Source organism: Carlito syrichta, unplaced genomic scaffold, assembly GCF_000164805.1.
Source record: "Carlito syrichta isolate Samal-C Ts95f unplaced genomic scaffold, Tarsius_syrichta-2.0.1 Scaffold218378, whole genome shotgun sequence".
Lineage (NCBI taxonomy): Eukaryota > Metazoa > Chordata > Mammalia > Primates > Tarsiidae > Carlito > Carlito syrichta.
Window position 1 is genome coordinate 91,063 of NW_007162474.1, and position 19,366 is coordinate 110,428.

The window sequence follows — 19,366 nt, forward strand, 5'->3', positions numbered from 1 at the left end:
GGCCACTGCACTCCAGTCTGGGTGACAGAGTGAGACTCCAACTCAAAAAAAAAAAAAAGAAAGAAAGGCAGATTTATTAAAGATGAAGCAAAGGGCAGCACAGCAGCAAAGGGAGGCTTTCTGCTGTCTGTCCGATTTATTCTATTTTAATGCTTATTGTCTTGAAGTAAATATATACCTTATGATTTGTTAATTTAAATATTAAATAGCACTGATAAATAGAATAATTTTAAAAGTAAATTAAATCACAAAAAATGCACAGTCATAATAAAAATTCAAATAGTAAGGAAAAAAGTTAAAAGTTAAAAAGATAAAAAGTTAGAAGTTTCTTTTCTCACTTCCTTCAAACTTTTTTGCATTCCCCAGAGGTAAACCACCATTAACTTTCTTGTGTTTTGGTTTAGACACATGATATTTCTTTTCTAAAAATTTATTTTGGCAAAAATTCACTATATGTCACTACGTGATATATTGTGATATATGGTGTCTCATAAATACTTAAACATTTACCCTGGATATTGCTCCATGTTGTACCTTTTTTTTTTTTTTGAGTTGGAATCTCACTCTCTCACCCAGGCTGGAGTGTAGCAACACGCTCACAGCCACCCCAGCATCTACCTGCTGGGCTCAGGTGATCCTTCCACCTCAGCCTTCCAAACTGCTGGAACTACAGACACGTGCTACCATGCCCGGCTAATTTTTTGATTTATTGTAGAGGTGAGGTCTTGCCAAGTTGCCCAGGCTGTTCTCGAGCCCATGGGCTCAGGCAATCCCCTCACATTGGCCTCCCAAAGTACTGGGATTACAGGCTTGAGCCACTGTGCCCAGCCCATGTTATACTTTAAGATCAATCAGGCAACCCCTTCAGGTTCCCTCCCACTGTGGAAGCTTTTCTATTCTCTCAATTTAAAAAAAACTGCTTTCTCACTTAAAAAAAAAAAAAAAATGGATCATGCTCATCTGGACAGATTACTATATTATAGTTTATCTAAGTAGTTCTTTATTGATAGGCATGTAGGTTGTTTCCAGTTTTTTTGATATTATATACTGTTGTAACTAACAACTTTGTATATTTTTGCCTATTTTTGAATCTAAGAATAATCTAAGAGAAAAAAAGGTAGAGTTGCACAGGGTATATGCATAATTACTTTTCATGGATACTGCAAAGTTACTTGTCAAAAGGTTACACCAATTTATACTTTTACCAATTATATCTGAGGAGTGTCTGTTTCTGCACATTTTGGCAATATTTTGTGTTTCCTAATTTTTAATCTTTATCTGATTAGTTTAAATGGTATTTTAGTTTAGTTGAATTCAATTAGTTTAATATTAAGTTTTACTGTTCACATTATTGATCTTTGCATATTTTATTGTTATTGCTGCTGTTTTATGATTTCAGTTTAATTACGTCTTATATCTTGTGGTTATTTTAAGAAAAAATGGCATGATTGTCCAGCTAGTGCAAAATAACTAAACTCAGAACAACCATTATTTCAGAAAAATAGAAAGGAATACTTTCTTGTTGGAATTATAGGCCAAACTTATAGTTGTAAGCAAAGAGAAAAGCAATTGGAGTTGCTGCTTATGGCTTAGTTGCCTATAATCTTAGTTCTGTATTCTTGGCTGTATCCATCTGGAACAGAGTTTCCATCTTATTGAACTGGGAGGAAGAAGGCAGAGAGTGGGTCTTGGTTCAAATACCATAGACATTGGTGTTTTCACCAAATATTAGTAGATTTTCTGAAATAAAAGTTTTGTTTTGTTTTGGTTGCTATATGCCCTTAGGACCATTCCAGAGACACTATAATTTTTATTTTTTTTTTTAGAGACACTATTTTTTTTTTAAGAGCCTGTTGCCCAGGCTGGAATGCAGTGACCTGATCATAGCTCACTATAGCCTCAAATTCCTGGCCTTAAGTGATTCTCCTGCCTCAGCCTCCCAAAAACATGGGCCCACAGGCACGTGCCACATGGCTAATTATTTTATTTTTTGTAGAGACATGGTCTCGCTTTGTTGCCCAGGCTGGTCTCACACTTCAGGCCTCAAGCAATCCTCTCAGCCTCCCAAAGTGCTGGGATTACAGGCATGAGCCACTGTGCCTGACTTCCAAAGACTTTAAATGGTTGCTTTTTGAAATGCAGTATTACTTTTCAATGGGTTGTATTCATTAATTACATGGTTAAAAATGTATTGTAAAAGAAACATTATCCTATACCATTTTCAGTTGATTTTATTTATTGTATGAATGCACAATAATACTGAAAATAGCATTTGCGGTCAATTACTGTGTGTCAGTGGGTATGTCACTAAGTTTTTACATATGGTATCTCATTTAATCCTCATTTCGATCCTTTGAGGTAGAGCCAACAATTACTTCCACTATAGACTCCAACTCAAAAAAAAAAAAAAAGAAGGAAGCTGAGGCATAGAGTATTTAAGTATTTTGGCCATGGTCTGGCTCTAGAGTCTGAGCTTTTAATTTTAACTATAATACACTTAACCAATTCTCTTGTTGAACATACTGATTTTTCAAAGTTTGTTATAAATAGCACTGAAATAAACATCCTCATAGCTCTCTCTACTCGTATTTTTCCTTCTTAAAACATTTTCTGTGGGGGGGAGGTCGTCATAAATGTACAGTGGTTTAAAGTTATCCTGTGAAAATTAAGTTTCGCCTCAAACCAGTTCCCTTCCTACAGGTTACCAGTATTAATATTTTCTTGTGTGTCTTACCAGTCAGTCTCTGAATATGTATCTATACTGCTATCCTCTTTTTAGAACATAAATAGTCGCATATTCTAACATATTCCCTGTGCCTTGTTGCTTTCCCCTAATATTTCTTGGTGAATTATCCAACATCACAGCATATAGATCCATAGCAGTAGCAGCAGCTTTTCTTCCCCATCACACCACCCACTAGACTTCTTTGTAATAGGTGCATAGTGAAAGGACAGACCTGAAAGGACAGACTGAGAGTGGGAAGCCATTTTTCATCTTGTTCTTAAACCCTGACACAATGATGAGAAAGTAGAAGCTATGCTTTTGGAAAAATGCACACTTTAGGTAAAATTAACTTTACCAACTTAGTCTTTTCAGAAACAGACTTCCAGGTATCAGAGGTATCTCATAGCGGCAATCAAACTTGCCTAGAATAAAGGGAATTTACAAGATCTAAGACATGTGCATTGGGCAAGGATTGTAAGAGTCATGAAACTTGTAATTACAAAAGTTATAACTGTTCAGAGGGAGAGCAGATAGGGAGAGCAGATAGAGATTCGATCTTCCAGTAAATTGTGCACTATCTACGGTGAAGTCAAGGATTCCCTGAAGCTATCCACTGTGAATGCTTTGGAGATTAGGGGTGGGTGCATCCTACACTAGCTCTAAGGAATGTTGTTTAGGAAGGTGCAGGAGAATTAGAATCCTTGTTACGCCCTTCTCTAGGGGCTATGATAATGTGGGTGGACATTAATGGGTCTCTGTGTCACAGGATCTCCAAGACATACACAGGTGGTCGATAAAGAAGTCATGGCAGTCACGTGCAACATCTCCAAGAAAAGGATTTAAGCCACGGCTTTGGGGGGCTACGACACCACACTCACCTAGAGTGTAGGCCCACTTCCTGTCTACAGGGGGTGAACTTTTCTTAAATAAATCTTTTCTTCTCTCACCTCTGTGTGTTGCAGTTCTTTGCAATTCACTCAGATCTCTGAGTTCCCAGCGCGGCACCTCCGGCTTGCCAGCTCTGGCGGTGCTGCCCCTCTCTGCTGCGCCTCTCCTCTCCTCTCCCTCTCCATCCATCCACCCTCACCCTGTCCATACCCTAACACATAGTACACCATTTTGTAGATGTACCATATGAATGAGGAAGCACTGCACAAATTAAGTTGTTTATTTTTTGTATTTTTTTAAAATTGTAAGACTTAAAAATATTGCTATAAATTGCCGAAGAGCTATTTGAAGGGAGGGAACTGAAGTTCTGGACAGGAGGAGCAAAGGAGGAAGGGCTATATTTGCTTTCTTTGTGTGGACTACTAGAAAGTTTAAATGTCTCTAAAGTTGATCTGATCCATATGTTGCCTATGTGTTTCTCTTTTGTACTGAATATACTGGTTTTAATTGATGTTTTTAAAAAGTGAGGCTTTTTGGGAAGTTGTTATAGTCAATATTAAGTATTTAGAAATGAGGATGAACCTTTTTTTAAGTCTAATATTTTCACTTAATCAACTCACTGAAAAAATATTAAAGCATCTATTATTTTCCAGACATAAAACCTATATATTTTTTAATAGTTTTTTAAAAAAAAGTTTTAATTGTAGTGGTTAATACTGCAAGTTTGATACAAAGAATTGCACAGAAATTAGATTGGGAAAGATAGTTTACTAGTACATTTAGAGAGAGAGAGAGGGTGGAACCATCTCTCCAAAATTGGAGATGAGGCCAGAGTGTAAAGAAAGCAATGGCAGTAAGTGCTTGAGGTTGAATGCTTTTAAAGCTTCCCTTTGGTGGGGCAGGTCACCATGGTGATGGGGTGGTGATCTGTTTCACATCATTATGAAGGAGGCAGGTAAGCACAGGAACTGTTGCAATGGTGATGAGGTGGTGGTCTGTGTCACAATAGATTAGGTCAGCTTGGCCCTTTATGGCAAGAAAAGACATACTTTGGATATAAAGGTAATCAGTAGAAAGCATGCTTGGAGATGGGGAAAATCTCTGATATTTTTAAAAGGTTGTACAAAGCAATCATCAATGACTACCTCTGGTAAACTGGTTTTGTCCCCTGATAATGATTAGAGGGCAAGTTAAAATAAAATGACAAAAGAGCATGACAAAGCTTAAAATGGCCATTCTTTGGCTAAAGTTACTCCATTTTAGCATTTCACCCTTTCAGTGGTAAAAAAAAAAGTGTAACTCAAAATTTCATATTTTAGCCATTTTTAAGTGTACAATTCAGTACTGTTAAGTATATTCACATTGTTGTGCAACAGATCTCCAGAACTTTTTTATCTTGCAAAACAAAAACTCTATACTCATTAAAAATCTCCTCATTTTCCCCTCCCCCTGGCCACTGGCGACCTCCATTCTAATTTCTCTTTCTGTGAATTTGACTATGTTAGTTTCCTTAAGCAAGCGGAATCCTGCAGTATTTGTCTTTTTTGTCATTAATTTATTTCACAGCATAATATTCTCAAAGTTTATGTTGTAGCATGTGACAGGATTTTTCCTTTTAAGGCTGAGTGATGTCCCATATTGTGTGCATAATTCTCATTTTGTTTATTATTTCAACCATTGATGGATGCTTGGTTTTCTTCAACTCTTACCTATTGTGAATAATGCTGTTGTGAACTTGGGTATGCAAATATCTTTTTGAAGTCCTGCTGTCAGTTCTGTTGTATATATGCCCAGAAGTGGGATAGCTGTATCATGTAGTAATTCTATTTTTAACTTTTTGAAGAAAAAAAATCTATGAATTTTGAGCGTCTCAAGGTCTAATTTTTCTTTTAATCTAATCCTTTAGACTGTTTTGGTCTTGCTGAGGGGAATGTAATGAGGTTACATATAAATAATATACTTTTTGGAAACATGCTGATCATTATTTGAATTGTGGCTCAGCTCTTCTGACCTTGGCCAGATTATTTAACCTCTCTGTGAACTTCAGCTTCCTCATCTGCAAAACAGAACAGTGAAAATATAGTACATTGTATTATTTTTTTGTGAAGATTCAGGATAATGATTATGGTATGAACCAAGCTGCCAGTAAAATTTGTCTGTCATTACCACCCTTCTGACTTCAGTCATTTGACTGAATAAAGTATTATCTGCTAATGATTGAAGTATTACCAGCTGATATGGATTCTTTTTCATGGTAGATATCCCAGAAGAGGAAGCCAGATATTGGACCTACAAACTGGAGCAAATCAATGCTTTGGGAGCTGACAATGAGGTAGGAACTGCCTTATTTGCAATACAGGAAGATGGAGAAAATCTCTGATATTTTTAAAAGGTTGTCCAGGGAGAAGCCTAAGAGCATGTTTTCCTGAAGGATGAAATAATTTAAATTGCATTAAAGAAAAAAGGCAGCTAGAAGATTGCCTGGAATTTTACTGGAAAGCTCCATCTCCCACTTAGCCTATTTCTCCTACTGTCCCCAGACTGTGGCACTTGTCTGGCCCTAGAGTTTGGGGACAGAGCTTGTATCAGGGAATCTGTCCTTTTTTGTTACACACTTGAGCTGGAGGCATTTCTTCTGCTCCCTCCCAGATTTTTTGATATTATCCTTATTTGTGTTTTCTTCTGGGGAATGCATTGCCTTGTTTGGTCTTGCTGTCCTAATATCTCCAGAGATGAATCTGGTGCTTACAAGAGAATACAATCAGCTCAACGTGGGCAGGCACATCAGGAATGGACAATGTTTTTGTTATTTGTGGTGGAAGGAAAATATGATTAGTTTGTTTACTTGGATCTGTTGGGCCATTAAAAAATGGGTCTGATTATAAGGTAGACTTTGAATGCCAGAGGATATTTCAGTGGTAATGTTTGGTAAAAAAAATAATTGTATGAGAGAATCTGAAGCTTGGATTTGGGTGTGGTAGGGAGCTGTAAACATAGAGTTTGGATTCATCAACATATTGGTAGCATTTGAGGTCACAGGAATGGAACACTTGCTCAGGTAGAGCATGTAGAGAGAATATTGAAGCATAGGACAAAACCTTGGGAAACAGTACAGATAGAGTTCTGGGAGACAAAAGAGACTGAGAAAGAGCTGCTTCAAAGAAAGAAGAATCAGGAAAGGCTCATGGAACAAAGAAAAAAAGTGATTCAAGGTGAAATTTCTCAGTAGTGTCACATGTTCAAACAAGGTGAATTCTGAAATAGCGTCACTGGATTTGACTATTGACAACCAATATCCATCCATAGACTAGTACAGAAAGCCAAAATGGAGTGATGATTAGTGTATTAGTTTCCTAGAACTGCTATAACAAAGTACCACAAACTGGGTGACTTACCACAACCGGAATTTATTTTCTCACAGTTCTGGAGGCTAGAAGTCTGAAATCAAAGTGTTGGCAGGATCACTTCTCTAAAGGCTCTGAAGGAGAAACCATCCTATTCCTTTCTCCTAGCTCTGATGGTTGCTGGGAGTCCTTGCTGGTCCTTGGCTTGTCAGTGCATTATTTCAAATCTCTGCCTGTGTGGTCAAATGCCTCCCTGTGTCTCCCTGTGTGTCTTCACAATACATTTTCCTGTCTCTGTGTGTCTGTGTCCAAATTTCCATTTTTCTTATAAGGACACCAGTCATTGGATTAATTTGATTAAGTCTGCAAAGACCCTGTTTCCAAATAAGGTCACCTTTGCAGATACTTAGAATTTCAGCATATTGTTTGGGGGGGCACATAATTCAGCCAATAGTGAGTTAAATGAAATATAAATAAATAGAATTTGGGAAAAGTGACAATTAACAATTGCCTTTCTCAGGGTTTACCCTTACCTCAACTCAATCATCAGTAGAATTTCCATTATCAAGCTGCATAGCTGTTTTCATGCCCAAGCCAACACCCAGCTTTTCTTCTTTGTTGAAAGCTCCAGTCCTATCCACTTGATAACAACCAGTGTTTGCACTATCCTTGCATCTGCTTTATTACCCTTTGTGTTTTTGTTCTTTGAAAGTTTGGCTGTGGAGTGGTATACAGCCTTTGAAACTCGTTTTGTCTTTGTTTTCCTAGTAAATAAACACATTGTACTTTTGATTTGTGTGTGCTTTACTGTATGTCATTATGCAGAATTAGATGATGAGATTACAACAACACAAAATACAACTTATACAAATACTGCAGTTTCACAAGTTCTAATAATAATGGTTGTTGGTCTGAGGTTCCCAACTCACTATGAGATTTTTACTTTTTTATTCTAGGATATGAAACTCGGTCATTAAGTTTATATCTTTTATTTCTTCTTCTACCACCCAGTTTTTCTTTTTTAAAAAATTTATTTATAGCCGGGCTTGGTGGCTCAGTCTGTAATCCCGCGCCTTTGGGAGGCTGAGGTGAGTGGATTGCCTGAGCCCGTGGGTTCGAGACCTGCCTGGGCAACTTGGCAAGACCTCATCTCTACAATAAATCAAAATGAGCCGGGTGTGGTAGTGCGCACCTGTAGTTCCAGCTACTTGGAAGGCTGAGGCGAAAGGATCGCCGGAGCCCAACAGGTTGAGGCTGTGGTGGCCGGGAGCAGCCACTGCACTCCAGTGTGGGTGACAGAGTGAGACGCCAACTCAAAAAAAAACCAAAAAATTTATTTATTTATTGTAGAATTGTGGGGTACAAGTGAGGATTAATACATAAGTAGACTGCATTGCAGGTAAAGTTTGAGCTTCTAACTAGCCCTAACTCCCCCTGGTAGTGGACCAGTAACCTTTGTGTTGTCACATGTTCCTCTCTCTGTCTCCCTTCCCCCTCCCTTCCTTCCCTAGCAGTGCCCAGCGACTACCAATCCCTAATGTGACTAGTGTTCAGGGTCCACTGAACATGAGTCCCACAGAGTGAGAACATGCTGTATTCAGTTCTTTGTTTCTGTGATAGTTCACTTAGTATTATGGTCTCCAACTCCATCCAAGTTGCTGCCAAGCTATGATTTTGTTCTTTATGGCTGTGTAATACTCCGTTGTGTGTATTATGTACCACATTTTTTTTATCCGGTCCACTTTCAGTGGGCAGCAGAGTTGGTTCCATGTTTTTGCTATTGTGAATAGTGCAGCAATAAATGTGTGTGCAGGTGTCTTTTTGGTAGAGTGATTTATGTTCCTCTAGGTATATTCCCAGGAGAGGGATTGCTGGATCATACGGAAAATCAATTTTCAATTCTTTTAAGAATTGCCACGCTGCTTTCCATAGAGGTTGAACTAGCTTATATTTTCCCACCGAGAGTGTAGAAGCATTCCCTTTTCTCTGCACCAGTGCAGCACCTGTTGTTTTTTGGACTTATTAATGATAACCATCCTTACTGGAGTAAGTTGGTATCTCATTGTAGTTTTGATTTGCATTTCTCTGATGATTAATGAGGCTGAGCATTTTTTCATCTGTCTGTTGGCCACTTGTATGTCCTCTTTTGAGAAATGTCTGTTCATGTCCTTTGCTCACTTTTTCTTTGTTTTGGTGTCAGAGTCTTACTCTGTTGCCCAGGCTGGCACACTCATGACCACCACAGCCTAGACCTGCTGGGCTCAGGTGGTTCTTCCACCTCAGCCTTCCATGTAGTTAGATCCACAGGTGAGCGCCACCACACCTGGCTAATTTTTTAATTTTATTGTAGAGACGAGGTCTCACCAAGTGGCTCAGGCTGGTCTTGAACCCCTAGGCTCAGGCATTCCTCTTGTTTCTGCCTCCCTAATTAGGTACTAGGATTACAGGTATAAGCCACCATGCCCGGCTCTTTGCCCACTTTTTAATGAGGTTGTTTGTTTGTTTTTTCCTTTCAGTTCATTTGAGTTCCTTGTAAATCTTGGATGTTTGTCAGATGCATAATTTGCAAATATTTTTTCCCATTCTGAGGGTTGTCTCTTTATTCTCATGATGGTTTCTTTTTCTGTGCAAAAGATTTCAGTTTGATGAAGTCCTACTTGTCTGTCTTAGCTTTTATGGCATTCGCTTTTGGGGACTTGGTCAATAATTTATTGCCTACTCCAATGTGCATAAGGGGATTTCCTAAGTTTTCCTCTAGAATTTTTTTTTTGAGTTGGAGTCTCACTCCGTCGCCCAGGCTGGAATGCAGTAGCACACTCACAACCACCCCAGTGTTGACCTGCTGGGCTCTGGCAATCCTTCTGCCTCAACCTTCCAAGTAGCCAGAACTACAAACGCGCTACCATGCCCGGCTAATTTTGTTTTGATGTGTTGTAGAGATGAAGTCTCGCTAAGTTGCCTGGGCTGGTCTTGAGCCCGTGGGCTCAGGCAATCCACTCACCTTGGCCTCCCAAAGTGCTGGGATTACAGGCTGAGCCACCAAGCCGGGCCTCTAGAATTCTTATAGTCTGAGGTTTTATGTTTAGTTCTTTGATCTATTTACAGTTGATTTTTGTGAATAGTGGTAGGTAGAGTCCAGTTTCGTTCATTTGCATTTGGTCAACCGATTTTCCCATCACCATTTGCTAAATATGCTTTCCTTTTTTTTTTTTATTGCTGCCCACTCAGACTTCATTTAAAGACCAGGAGGTGTAGGTACAGGGAAGGGAGGAGGACCTGGGAGAGGCCACGCAGGCTCCAGCTTAATAGTATTTGGAGGTCAGCATAGTAGTCACAGAAGTCAGAAACTTTTCCAGGGAGGCATACACAGCAGGGGTGAAGTTTGCAGGGTGGTGGCTGGCCAGGGTCACCAGCAGGCAGTACTCAGGAGCTTCAAGTTGATCAGGTCTACCTGCAGCTTGTATGTGTGCAGGTCGCTCAGAGCGGACAGGGCATTGAGTATGTCATCCATATGCCCCATGACATTGGTCAGCGTTTTGGCCACCTTCTTGCTGTGGCCCTTGATCTGGCCAGAGCTGTGACTCAGGTCGAAGTGGGGAAAGTAGGTCTTTGGTGGGGTAGGACAGGAACATCCTCTCAAGGGCCTCTGCACCATAGTCGCCAGCATGGCCGCCACCCTTGTCCCAGGTGGCCTTGACATTGGTCTTGTCAGCGGGAGACAGCACTGTAGTGGTTCTTTCTGAGTCTATGTGGACCAGAGGTGTTAAGTATGGTCTTCTTTCCCCAGTGATTATTATTGGTGGCTTTGTCGAAGATGAGTTGGTCGTGAGACTGCGTTTTTGCTTCCAGAATCTCTGTCCTGTTCCATTTGTCTATGTGCTTATTCTTGTACCAATATCAGGCTGTTTTGATTGCTGTAGCCTTGTAATAAAGTTTAAAGTCTGGAAGTGTGATACCTCCTGCTTTGTTCCTTTTGCTGAGGATTGTTTTTGGCTATTTGTGTTCTTTTGTGTTTCCATATGGATTTCTGTATTGTTATTTCCAGGTCTGTGAAAAATGATATTGGTAATTTGATGGGTATTGTATGTTATATGCAGATTGCCTTGGGTAGGATGGACATCTTGACAATATTGATTCTTACATTTCATGAGCATGGGATGTTTCCATTTGTTTGTGTCATCTTTGATTTCTTTGAGCAGCGTTTTGTAGTTCTTGTTGTAAAGGTCTTTCACTTCTCCAGTTAGGTGGATGCCAGAGTATTTTATTTTTTTGTGACTGTTGTGACCGAGACTTTTTTGTTTGGATCTCTGCTTACTTGTTGCTGGTGTATAGAAATGCAGCTATCTTTTGCATGTTGATTTTGTAACCTGAGACTTTACTAAAGTTATTTATCAGTGTGAGGAGGATTTTGACATACTCCCTAGGATTTCCTAGGTATAGAATCATATTGTCCACAAAGAGGGCTAGCTTAACTTCTTTTTTACCTATTTGTATACCTCTGATTTCCTTCTCTTGCCTGATTGCTCTGGTTAAGACTTCCAGCAGTATGTTGAATAGGCGGGGTGAATTATTTCAGTTCTTAGAAGAAGTATTTCCAGCTTCTGTCAATTGAGCAAAATGTTGGCTGTGGATTTATCATAGATGGCTCTTACTGTTTTGAGGAATGTTCCTTGTATGCCTAGGAGCTCAAGGGTTTTTTATGAAGAAGGGATGCTAGTTTTTGTCAAATGCTTTTTCTGTGTCTAATGAGATAATCATGTGGTTCTTGGTTGTACATCTGTTAATGAGCTGAATTATGTTTATGGTCATGTGAATGTTGAACTAACCCTGAATCCCCCAGGAATGAAGCCCATCTGGTCTTGGTGGATGATCCTTGAGATGTGTTGTTGGATCTGATTTGCTAGAATTTTGTTGAGAATTTTTGCATCTGTGTTCATCAAGGAGATTGGCCTATAATTATCTTTCTTCGTTGGGTCTTTGCCAGGTTTGAGTATCAGTATGATGTTATTAGCATCATAAAATGAGTTGAAGAGAATTCCATCATTCTTGATTGCCTGGAATACTTTCAGTAAGATTGGTATCAGCTCCTCCTTCTATGTCTTGCAGAATTCAGCTGGAAAGCCATTTGGTCCAGGGCTTTTTTTGGTAGAGAGATTTCTTATGACTGAGTTGATTTCCTGGGTTGTTATTGGTCTGCTTAGAGTTTCAGTTTCTTCATGTTTCAACCTTGGGAGGTTGTGTGATGTTGGAAAATCCTCCATTTCCTTTAGATTTTCTAGTTTATTTGCATGCAGGTGTTCTTAGTAATCTCTGATAATCTTTTGAATTTTTTCAGGATCTGTTGTGATTTTACCTTTTTTTGTTTCTAATTGTGTTTATTTGGACTTTTTCCCATTTTTTTTTTTTTTAGTCAATGTGGTCAGGGATCCATCTGTCTTATTTATCCTTTCAAAGAACCAGTTTTTGTCTTATTGATCCTTTTTATGATATTTTTGTCTTCTATATCCTGCAATTGTGACTTTATCTTGGTGATCTGGATTTTTCTACTGAAGCTAGGATTTAGATGATCTTGTCTTTCCAGTTCCCTTAGGTGTAACATTAGGCTGTTTACTTGTGATCTTTTTATTTTCTTGATGTGTGCATGCAATGCTAGAAATTTTCCTCTTAACACTGTTTTCATGGCACCCAGAGATTCTGATGTGTCTTTATTTTTGTTTGTTTCCAGGAATCTTTTTATTCTTATCTTGATTTCTGTGTTGACCTAGAAGTCATTGAGGAGCATGTTGTTTAGTGTCCACGTCTTTGTGTGTTTTGGGAGGATCTTGTTGGTGGCAATATTTATTTTTAGTACACTGTGATCTGAGAAGATGCATGATATTATTTTGATCTTTTGAAATTTGTTCGTAGTTGATTTATGTCTGAGGATGTGATCAATCTTGTAGTATGTTCTATGTGCTAATAAGTATAGAATGTATACTCTGAAGTTGTTGAGTGGAGCCTTCAGTAGATGGCTATTAAATCCACTTGATCAAGTGTCCTGTTGTTGCTGATTTTTTTAAAATAACTTTATTGAAATATAATTCAGGCTGTGCGTGGTGGCCCATACCTATAATCCCAGCACTTTTGGAGGCCAAGGTGGGAGGATTGTTTGAAATTAGGGGTTTGAGTCCAGCCTAGGCCACATAGTGGGAACTTGTCTGTACAAAAAGTTAACTGGGTGTGGTGACACCCACCTATAGTCTCAGCTACTGGGAGTCTGAGATGGAAGGATTGCCTGAGCCCAGGAGTCTGAGCCTGCAGTGAGCCATGATCATGCCACTGAACTTAAGCCTGTGCAACAGAGTGAGACCCTGACTCAAAAAAACAAAAAGGCAATATAATTCACATATACCTTACAGTTTGCTTTCATTTAAAGCTTATATTTTGGTGACTTTTAGTATATTCAGAGAGTTGTGCATCCATTACCACAGTTTTGAACATTTTCATTATCCTATAAAGAAATCTGTGCCTTTAAGCCAAGTACAGTGGCTCATGCCTGTAATCCACCACTTTGGGAGTCTGAGACAGGAGGGTTGCTTGAGCTCATGGATTCGAGATCAGACTGGGCAACATGGCGAGAACTCATCTCTACAATAAATTAAAAAATTAGCTGGGTGTGTGGTGATGAATGCCAGTGATTCCAGCTACTTGGAAGACTGAAGCAGAATGATCCCCAGAACCCAGCTGATGAGGCTGCAGTGGCCTTGAGTGTGTCTCTGAACTCCAGCCTAGGTGACAGTGTGAGACTCTGACTCAAAAGAGAGAGAGAGAGAGAGACAGAGAGAAACCTATGCCTTTAGCCATAACCCTTCAATCTCCCTTATCCTCCTCAGCCCTAAGCAACTACTACAACTACAAATCAACCTTCTTCCTCTATATTGACCTATTGTGGACATTTTATATGAAGAGAATTAATAATATGTGATCCTTTGTGACTGTCTTCTTTCATTTAGCCTCATGTTTTCAAAGTTTCATCCATGATGTAGCATGTGTCAGTACTTGATTCCTTCTTATTGCTGAATAATGTGACATTGTATGAGTGTACTACTTTTTTTACTCATTCATCAGTTGGTTGTTTCTACTTTTTAGCTGTTATAGATAGTGCTGCTTTGAGCACTTAATTCAAAGTTTTATGTGGACATATGTTTTAAGTTCTCTTGAATATGTACCTGGGAATGGAATTGCTATATCAGGTGGTAACTCTATATTTAACTGTTTGAGGGACTATCAGACTATTTTCCAAAGTGCCTGTGACATTTTATCTTCCTACCAGCAGCGTATAAATGTTCTAATTTCTTCACATGCTTGTCAGCACTTGTTATTATCTGTCTTTTTTATTTTATCCAATCTTGGGGTGTGAAATGGTATCTCATTGTGATTGTCATTTTATTTTAAAACTTTTATATTTTGGAAATTTTCTTTCTTTCTTTCTTTCTTTTTTTTGAGTTGGAATCTCACTTTGTCACCCAGGCTATAGGACAGTGGCATACTCCTGGCCACCACAGCCTTGACCTGCTGGGCTCAGGTGATCCTTCTGCCTCAGCCTTCCAAGTAGCTGGAACTACAGGCACGTGCCACCATGCCCAGCTAATTTTTTGATTTATTGTAGAGATGGGGTCTCGCCAAGTTACCCAAGCTTTTCTCAAACCTGAAGGCTCAGGCAGTCCTCTCACCTTGGCCTCCCAAATTGTTGGGATTATAGGTGTGAGCCACCATGCCTAGCTTGGAAATTTTCAAACATAAAATAAACTAGAATTACTCTTCCCTCTTTTTGCTGGAGTATTTTAAAACCAATCCTGGACATAATTTTGTCTCACACATAAATATATCTGTATATATTTTCAATAGATAGTGCCTTTAACAAATAACCACAATGCCATTATCACACTGAATTTAACAAATTCTTAAATCATCTAATACTTAGTCTGAGTATTATTATCTCAAAGATGTTTCTTCACAATTGATTTGTTCATTTCAAGATCAAAACAAAATATAAACCTTTGGTTATTTTGTCTCTTAAACCATAAATTGTATAACTTTTTTTTCTCTCATTTGTTTTGTAGAATTCTTCATGTTCTGAATTTGGTTTATTATGTCCCCAGGTTTTATTTAACATGTTCCTTTATCCCTTTTACTTTCTGTAAACTGATAATCACATCTAGTAGCTTGAGGATTAGATTGAGATTGAGATTAAAGTTCATTTTTTTGAGTAATCTTACCCTACTTTTAGTGATGCTAAAATTCACCTGCATAGGAGTGGTGGGTACATCTAAAGTCCACACCAAAAACTATTTGAACCCTTTAAAGCTATTGAAATAAAGAAAAAAATTTAACTGTGCATTCAAGTGTTGTCTGCCTATTTCATTAATCATAAAGTTTTCCCATCAGCCTTTCACTTAATTGTTTGAGCAGCAAATAATGATGGTTATTTTGTTAGGGTTTGCAAAATGATGGTTTTCTAATTATATCATTCCTTCAGCATTATTAGTTAGCCAAAAAGAACTTTTTTTTTTTAAGTTGAAATCTCACTCTGTTGTCCCAGCTAGAGTGCAGTAGCATGTTCACAGCCACCGAATCCTTGACTTGCTGGGCTCAGGCATCCTTCTGCCTTAGCCTTCCAAGTAACTGGGACTACAGGAGCGTGCCACCATGCCCGACTAATTTTATTTATTTATTTATTGTAGAGATGCGGTCTCGCCAAGTTACCCAGGCTGGTCTCGAACTCAGGCAATCCTCTCACCTCGACTTCCCAAAAAGTGCTGGCATTATAGGCGTGAGCCACTGTGCCCGACCAAGAACTTTTTCTTACCAGCTATTTGGATCACTTGAAGTACAGTCTGTATCGGAAAAACATTCTCAATGAATTTCTTTTTCTTTTTTTTTAAGTCATAGTCTCACTTTGTCTCCCAGGCTGCAGTGGCACCATTCATACCCACCACATCCTCAACCTGCTGGCCAGCCTTCTAAGTAGCCAGAACTACAGCACTGCCATTTAAAAAAAATTATTGTAGAGATGAGATCTCACCAAGTTGCCCAGGCTGGACTGGAACCCCTGGGCTCAGGCAATCCTCCTGCCTCTGCTTCCCAAAGCCAGGCATGAGCCACCATGCTTGACTTTCACTGCTAATGTTAATCTGTATTTGTAGCTGCTTTCCAGTGCTAGCATCACTGCCTCAGCTCCACCTCAGATTATCATTAATGCAAGTGATGGGGAGTGACTGTAAATACAGATGAAGCTTCATTCACTCACTAAGTTGCTCACCTCCTGCTGTGCGGCCAGATCCAATTGGGGACCCCTGGATTACAGGTATGAGCCACCGTGCCCAGCCTGTTTTCTTTTTTATGGGGTATTATTATGATTTTATGGATGTTGGTATATTTGATGTATGTATTTCAACCCATTGTAGTCATTGTTTTTGCTAGGATGATCTCATTTTTTGATAGTGGGGAATGTCTTCAAGTTGGCTTCTGTGTCTTTTTTTCTGTTTTATCATGAACAAAATTTAAGTACACATTAAAGTAGAGGGGATAAAGGAAGCCTATACATAAACCCATCTCTAAGATTCAATCATTAACCATGTGCAGTGGCTCATGCCTATAATTCCAGCACTTTTGGAGACAGAGACAAGAGGATTGCCTGAGCCCAGGGGTTTGAGATCAGCCTGGGCAACTTGGTGAGACCTTGTCTCTACAATAAATAAAAAATTAGCTGAGTGTGGTGTTGGGCACCTGTAGTTCCAGCTACTTGGAATGCTGAGGCAGAAGTATCGCCTGAACCCAGCAGGTTGAGGGTACGGTGAGCCTGAGGAGTGCCACAGCACTCTAGCCTGGGCAACATAATGACACTATTTTAAAAAAGATTCAATAATTATCAAGATTTCATCATACTTGCTGCGAATTACTTTTTAAAAAACCACAAAATTGAGTCTTGGGCCCAGAAATACTATATATGTCAAGATTTACTTGGGCATTTACAACCTTACAGAGTTGGATTGTACCACAATTTATTGCTTTTCCAATTCATAGACAATTAGCTTTTCTTTATTATAAATGCATATTGCAGTGAACATTTCTGAATCTGTTTTTCTATTCTTATGTCTAAGAGATTATCTGGGTTTATACCTGGAAGGAGAGTTAGTTGGTTGTAGGATATGTTCTGTTCAACCTTACTAGGATATTACTAAATTGCTCTCCAAAGTGATTGTACCAATTTACATTTTCTCTTTTCCAGCATCTTGGTATCCTTACTGATACTTGATATTATCAGATTTTGAATTTTTGCTAATCTAATGAGCACATAAATTATTGTTTTAATTTTTATTTCCCTGTTTATTGGTGAGATTCATTTATCAGTCATTTATTCACCAAATGAATTATTGCACACCATGTACCAGGCGCTGCTGTGTGTTTGATATATGATCCGAGGTTAAAACAAAGATCCCTGTCCTTAAGTGTCATATAGGAAGATACAGGCAATAAGTAAGAAATGTAATAAATATAGCTAAGTATTAGAAGATGAGAAGTGCTGGGGGGTATCTTAGTCTATTTGGGCTGCTATAACCAAATACCATAAACAGAATAGCTTATAAACAACAGAAACTTATTTCTCACAGTTCTGGTGACTGGGAAGTCCAAGATTAAGATACTGGTACATTTCATGTCTGGTGAGGGCTCATTTCCTGGTTCACAGATGGCACCTTCTTGCTGTGTCCTCACATGGTAGAAGCATGCTCTCTGGAGCCTCTTTTATAAGGGTGCTAGTGCCATTCGTGAAGGCTCTGTCCTCATGCCCTAATCACTTTCCAGTGGCCTCACCTCCTAATGCCATCATACTGGTGATTAGGTTTCAACATAGGAATGTTGTGGGGGTATACAAACATTCAGTCCAAATAGGAAAACCTATTTTCTTTGTGCAGAGATGGACTTATTTTGTGAGATTTTTTTCTAATCATTACAAATGTTTGAAAAATTACAGTTTTTAATAGGTTGCTACATTACTATTATAACTGATTGCCCTGCTAATTTTTTTGGGGGGGAGCGGGGGTTGAGATCTCACTCTGTTACTCATGCTGCAGTGCAGTGGCCTGCTCATGGCCACTGCAGCCTCGACCTGCTGGGCTTAGGCAATCCTTCTGCCTCAGCCTTCCATGTAACTGGAACCACAGGGCGTACTATCATGCCCAGCTAATTTTTTGATTTATTGTGGAGACACGGTCTTACCAAGTTGCCCAGGTGGTTTCGAACTCCTGGGTTCAGACAGGAGTTTGCCTTGGCCTCCCAAAGTGCTGGGATTACAGGCATGAGCCACTGCGCCTGACTTGGATTCTCTATGTAGCTAGCTTTTGCATCTTTTTTTTTCTTCTTCTAATTTTTATGCTTTATTTTTTCAAGTACTTGAATTTTTATACATATATTTTATTAATAGAATTTATTTTTTAGAGCAGTTGTAGATTTACAGAAATATTGAGCAAATGGTAGAGTTTATCTCCTCCCCATTCCACACTATACTTTCCCTTATTAGCATCTTACTTTAGTATGATATATTTTTTACAATTAATGAACTAATATTGATAGGTTACTGTTAGCTAAAAAGTTCACATTTTTAATTATTCTATTATGAGCTAAAAAAGAAAGTCAAAATCCCATAGTTTGTTTAAACTTTTTTAGTTTTTTACTTCATGTTTTTTTTTTTGTTGTTCTGGATTCCATCCAGGGTATTGCATTACATTTAGTTGCAATATCTCCTTAAGTTCCTTTTGGCTGTTACATTTTCTCAAACTTACCTTGTTTTTTGTTTATCCCTTATCTTAAAAAATTCATTGCCTAAGACATTCAGTATAATTTTTAATAGAGCAAGAGTGAAGAGACTTTTCTTTTTTCTGGCTCTAAGGGGACTGACTGCTTTATAAGTCTTAAAGTATGATGTTTACCATAGATTTTGATAGATATCCTTTCTCAGATTAAGGCATTTAGGTTATCTTATTTCCTAACCATTTTTTTGTCATGAAAAAATATGGGCTTTTATCAAATATTTTTCTGCATCTATTAGATCACATTTTTTTTCAATATGTTTAATTTGGTGAATTATATGAGTAGATGATCAGATATTGAACTGTTCTTGCATTTAAACCTCATCTAGTCAAGATATATGTACATTTATATGCTAACATGCATACCTATGCACATATGTACATATTCACATATGAATATACATACATGTAATATGGATTTGGCTTGATAATTTATTAATTAGGATTTTTACATCTGCATTTATAAATGAGACTGGCTTATAATTGTTCTTTCTTGTACTATCCTTGTATGTTTTCTGTAGATAGGTTTTATAGCTTTCTTCTTTTTTTTTTTTTTTTTT

General features: G+C 38.4%; 1 protein-coding gene and 1 pseudogene across 1 annotated transcript in view; one reads left to right on the forward strand and one right to left on the reverse strand.

The window, feature by feature from the left end:
* The window catches only part of LOC103253290 (protein unc-13 homolog B-like), a 107,770-nt gene that overhangs the window by 85,786 nt on the left and 2,618 nt on the right, over positions 1–19,366 (forward strand). The window contains exon 6 of the mRNA XM_008051662.2: positions 5,872–5,945. Coding sequence (XP_008049853.1) covers positions 5,872–5,945 — 74 coding nt within the window. The remainder of the gene's footprint in view (positions 1–5,871; positions 5,946–19,366) is intronic.
* LOC110595019 lies at positions 10,260–18,064 on the reverse strand (annotated as a pseudogene).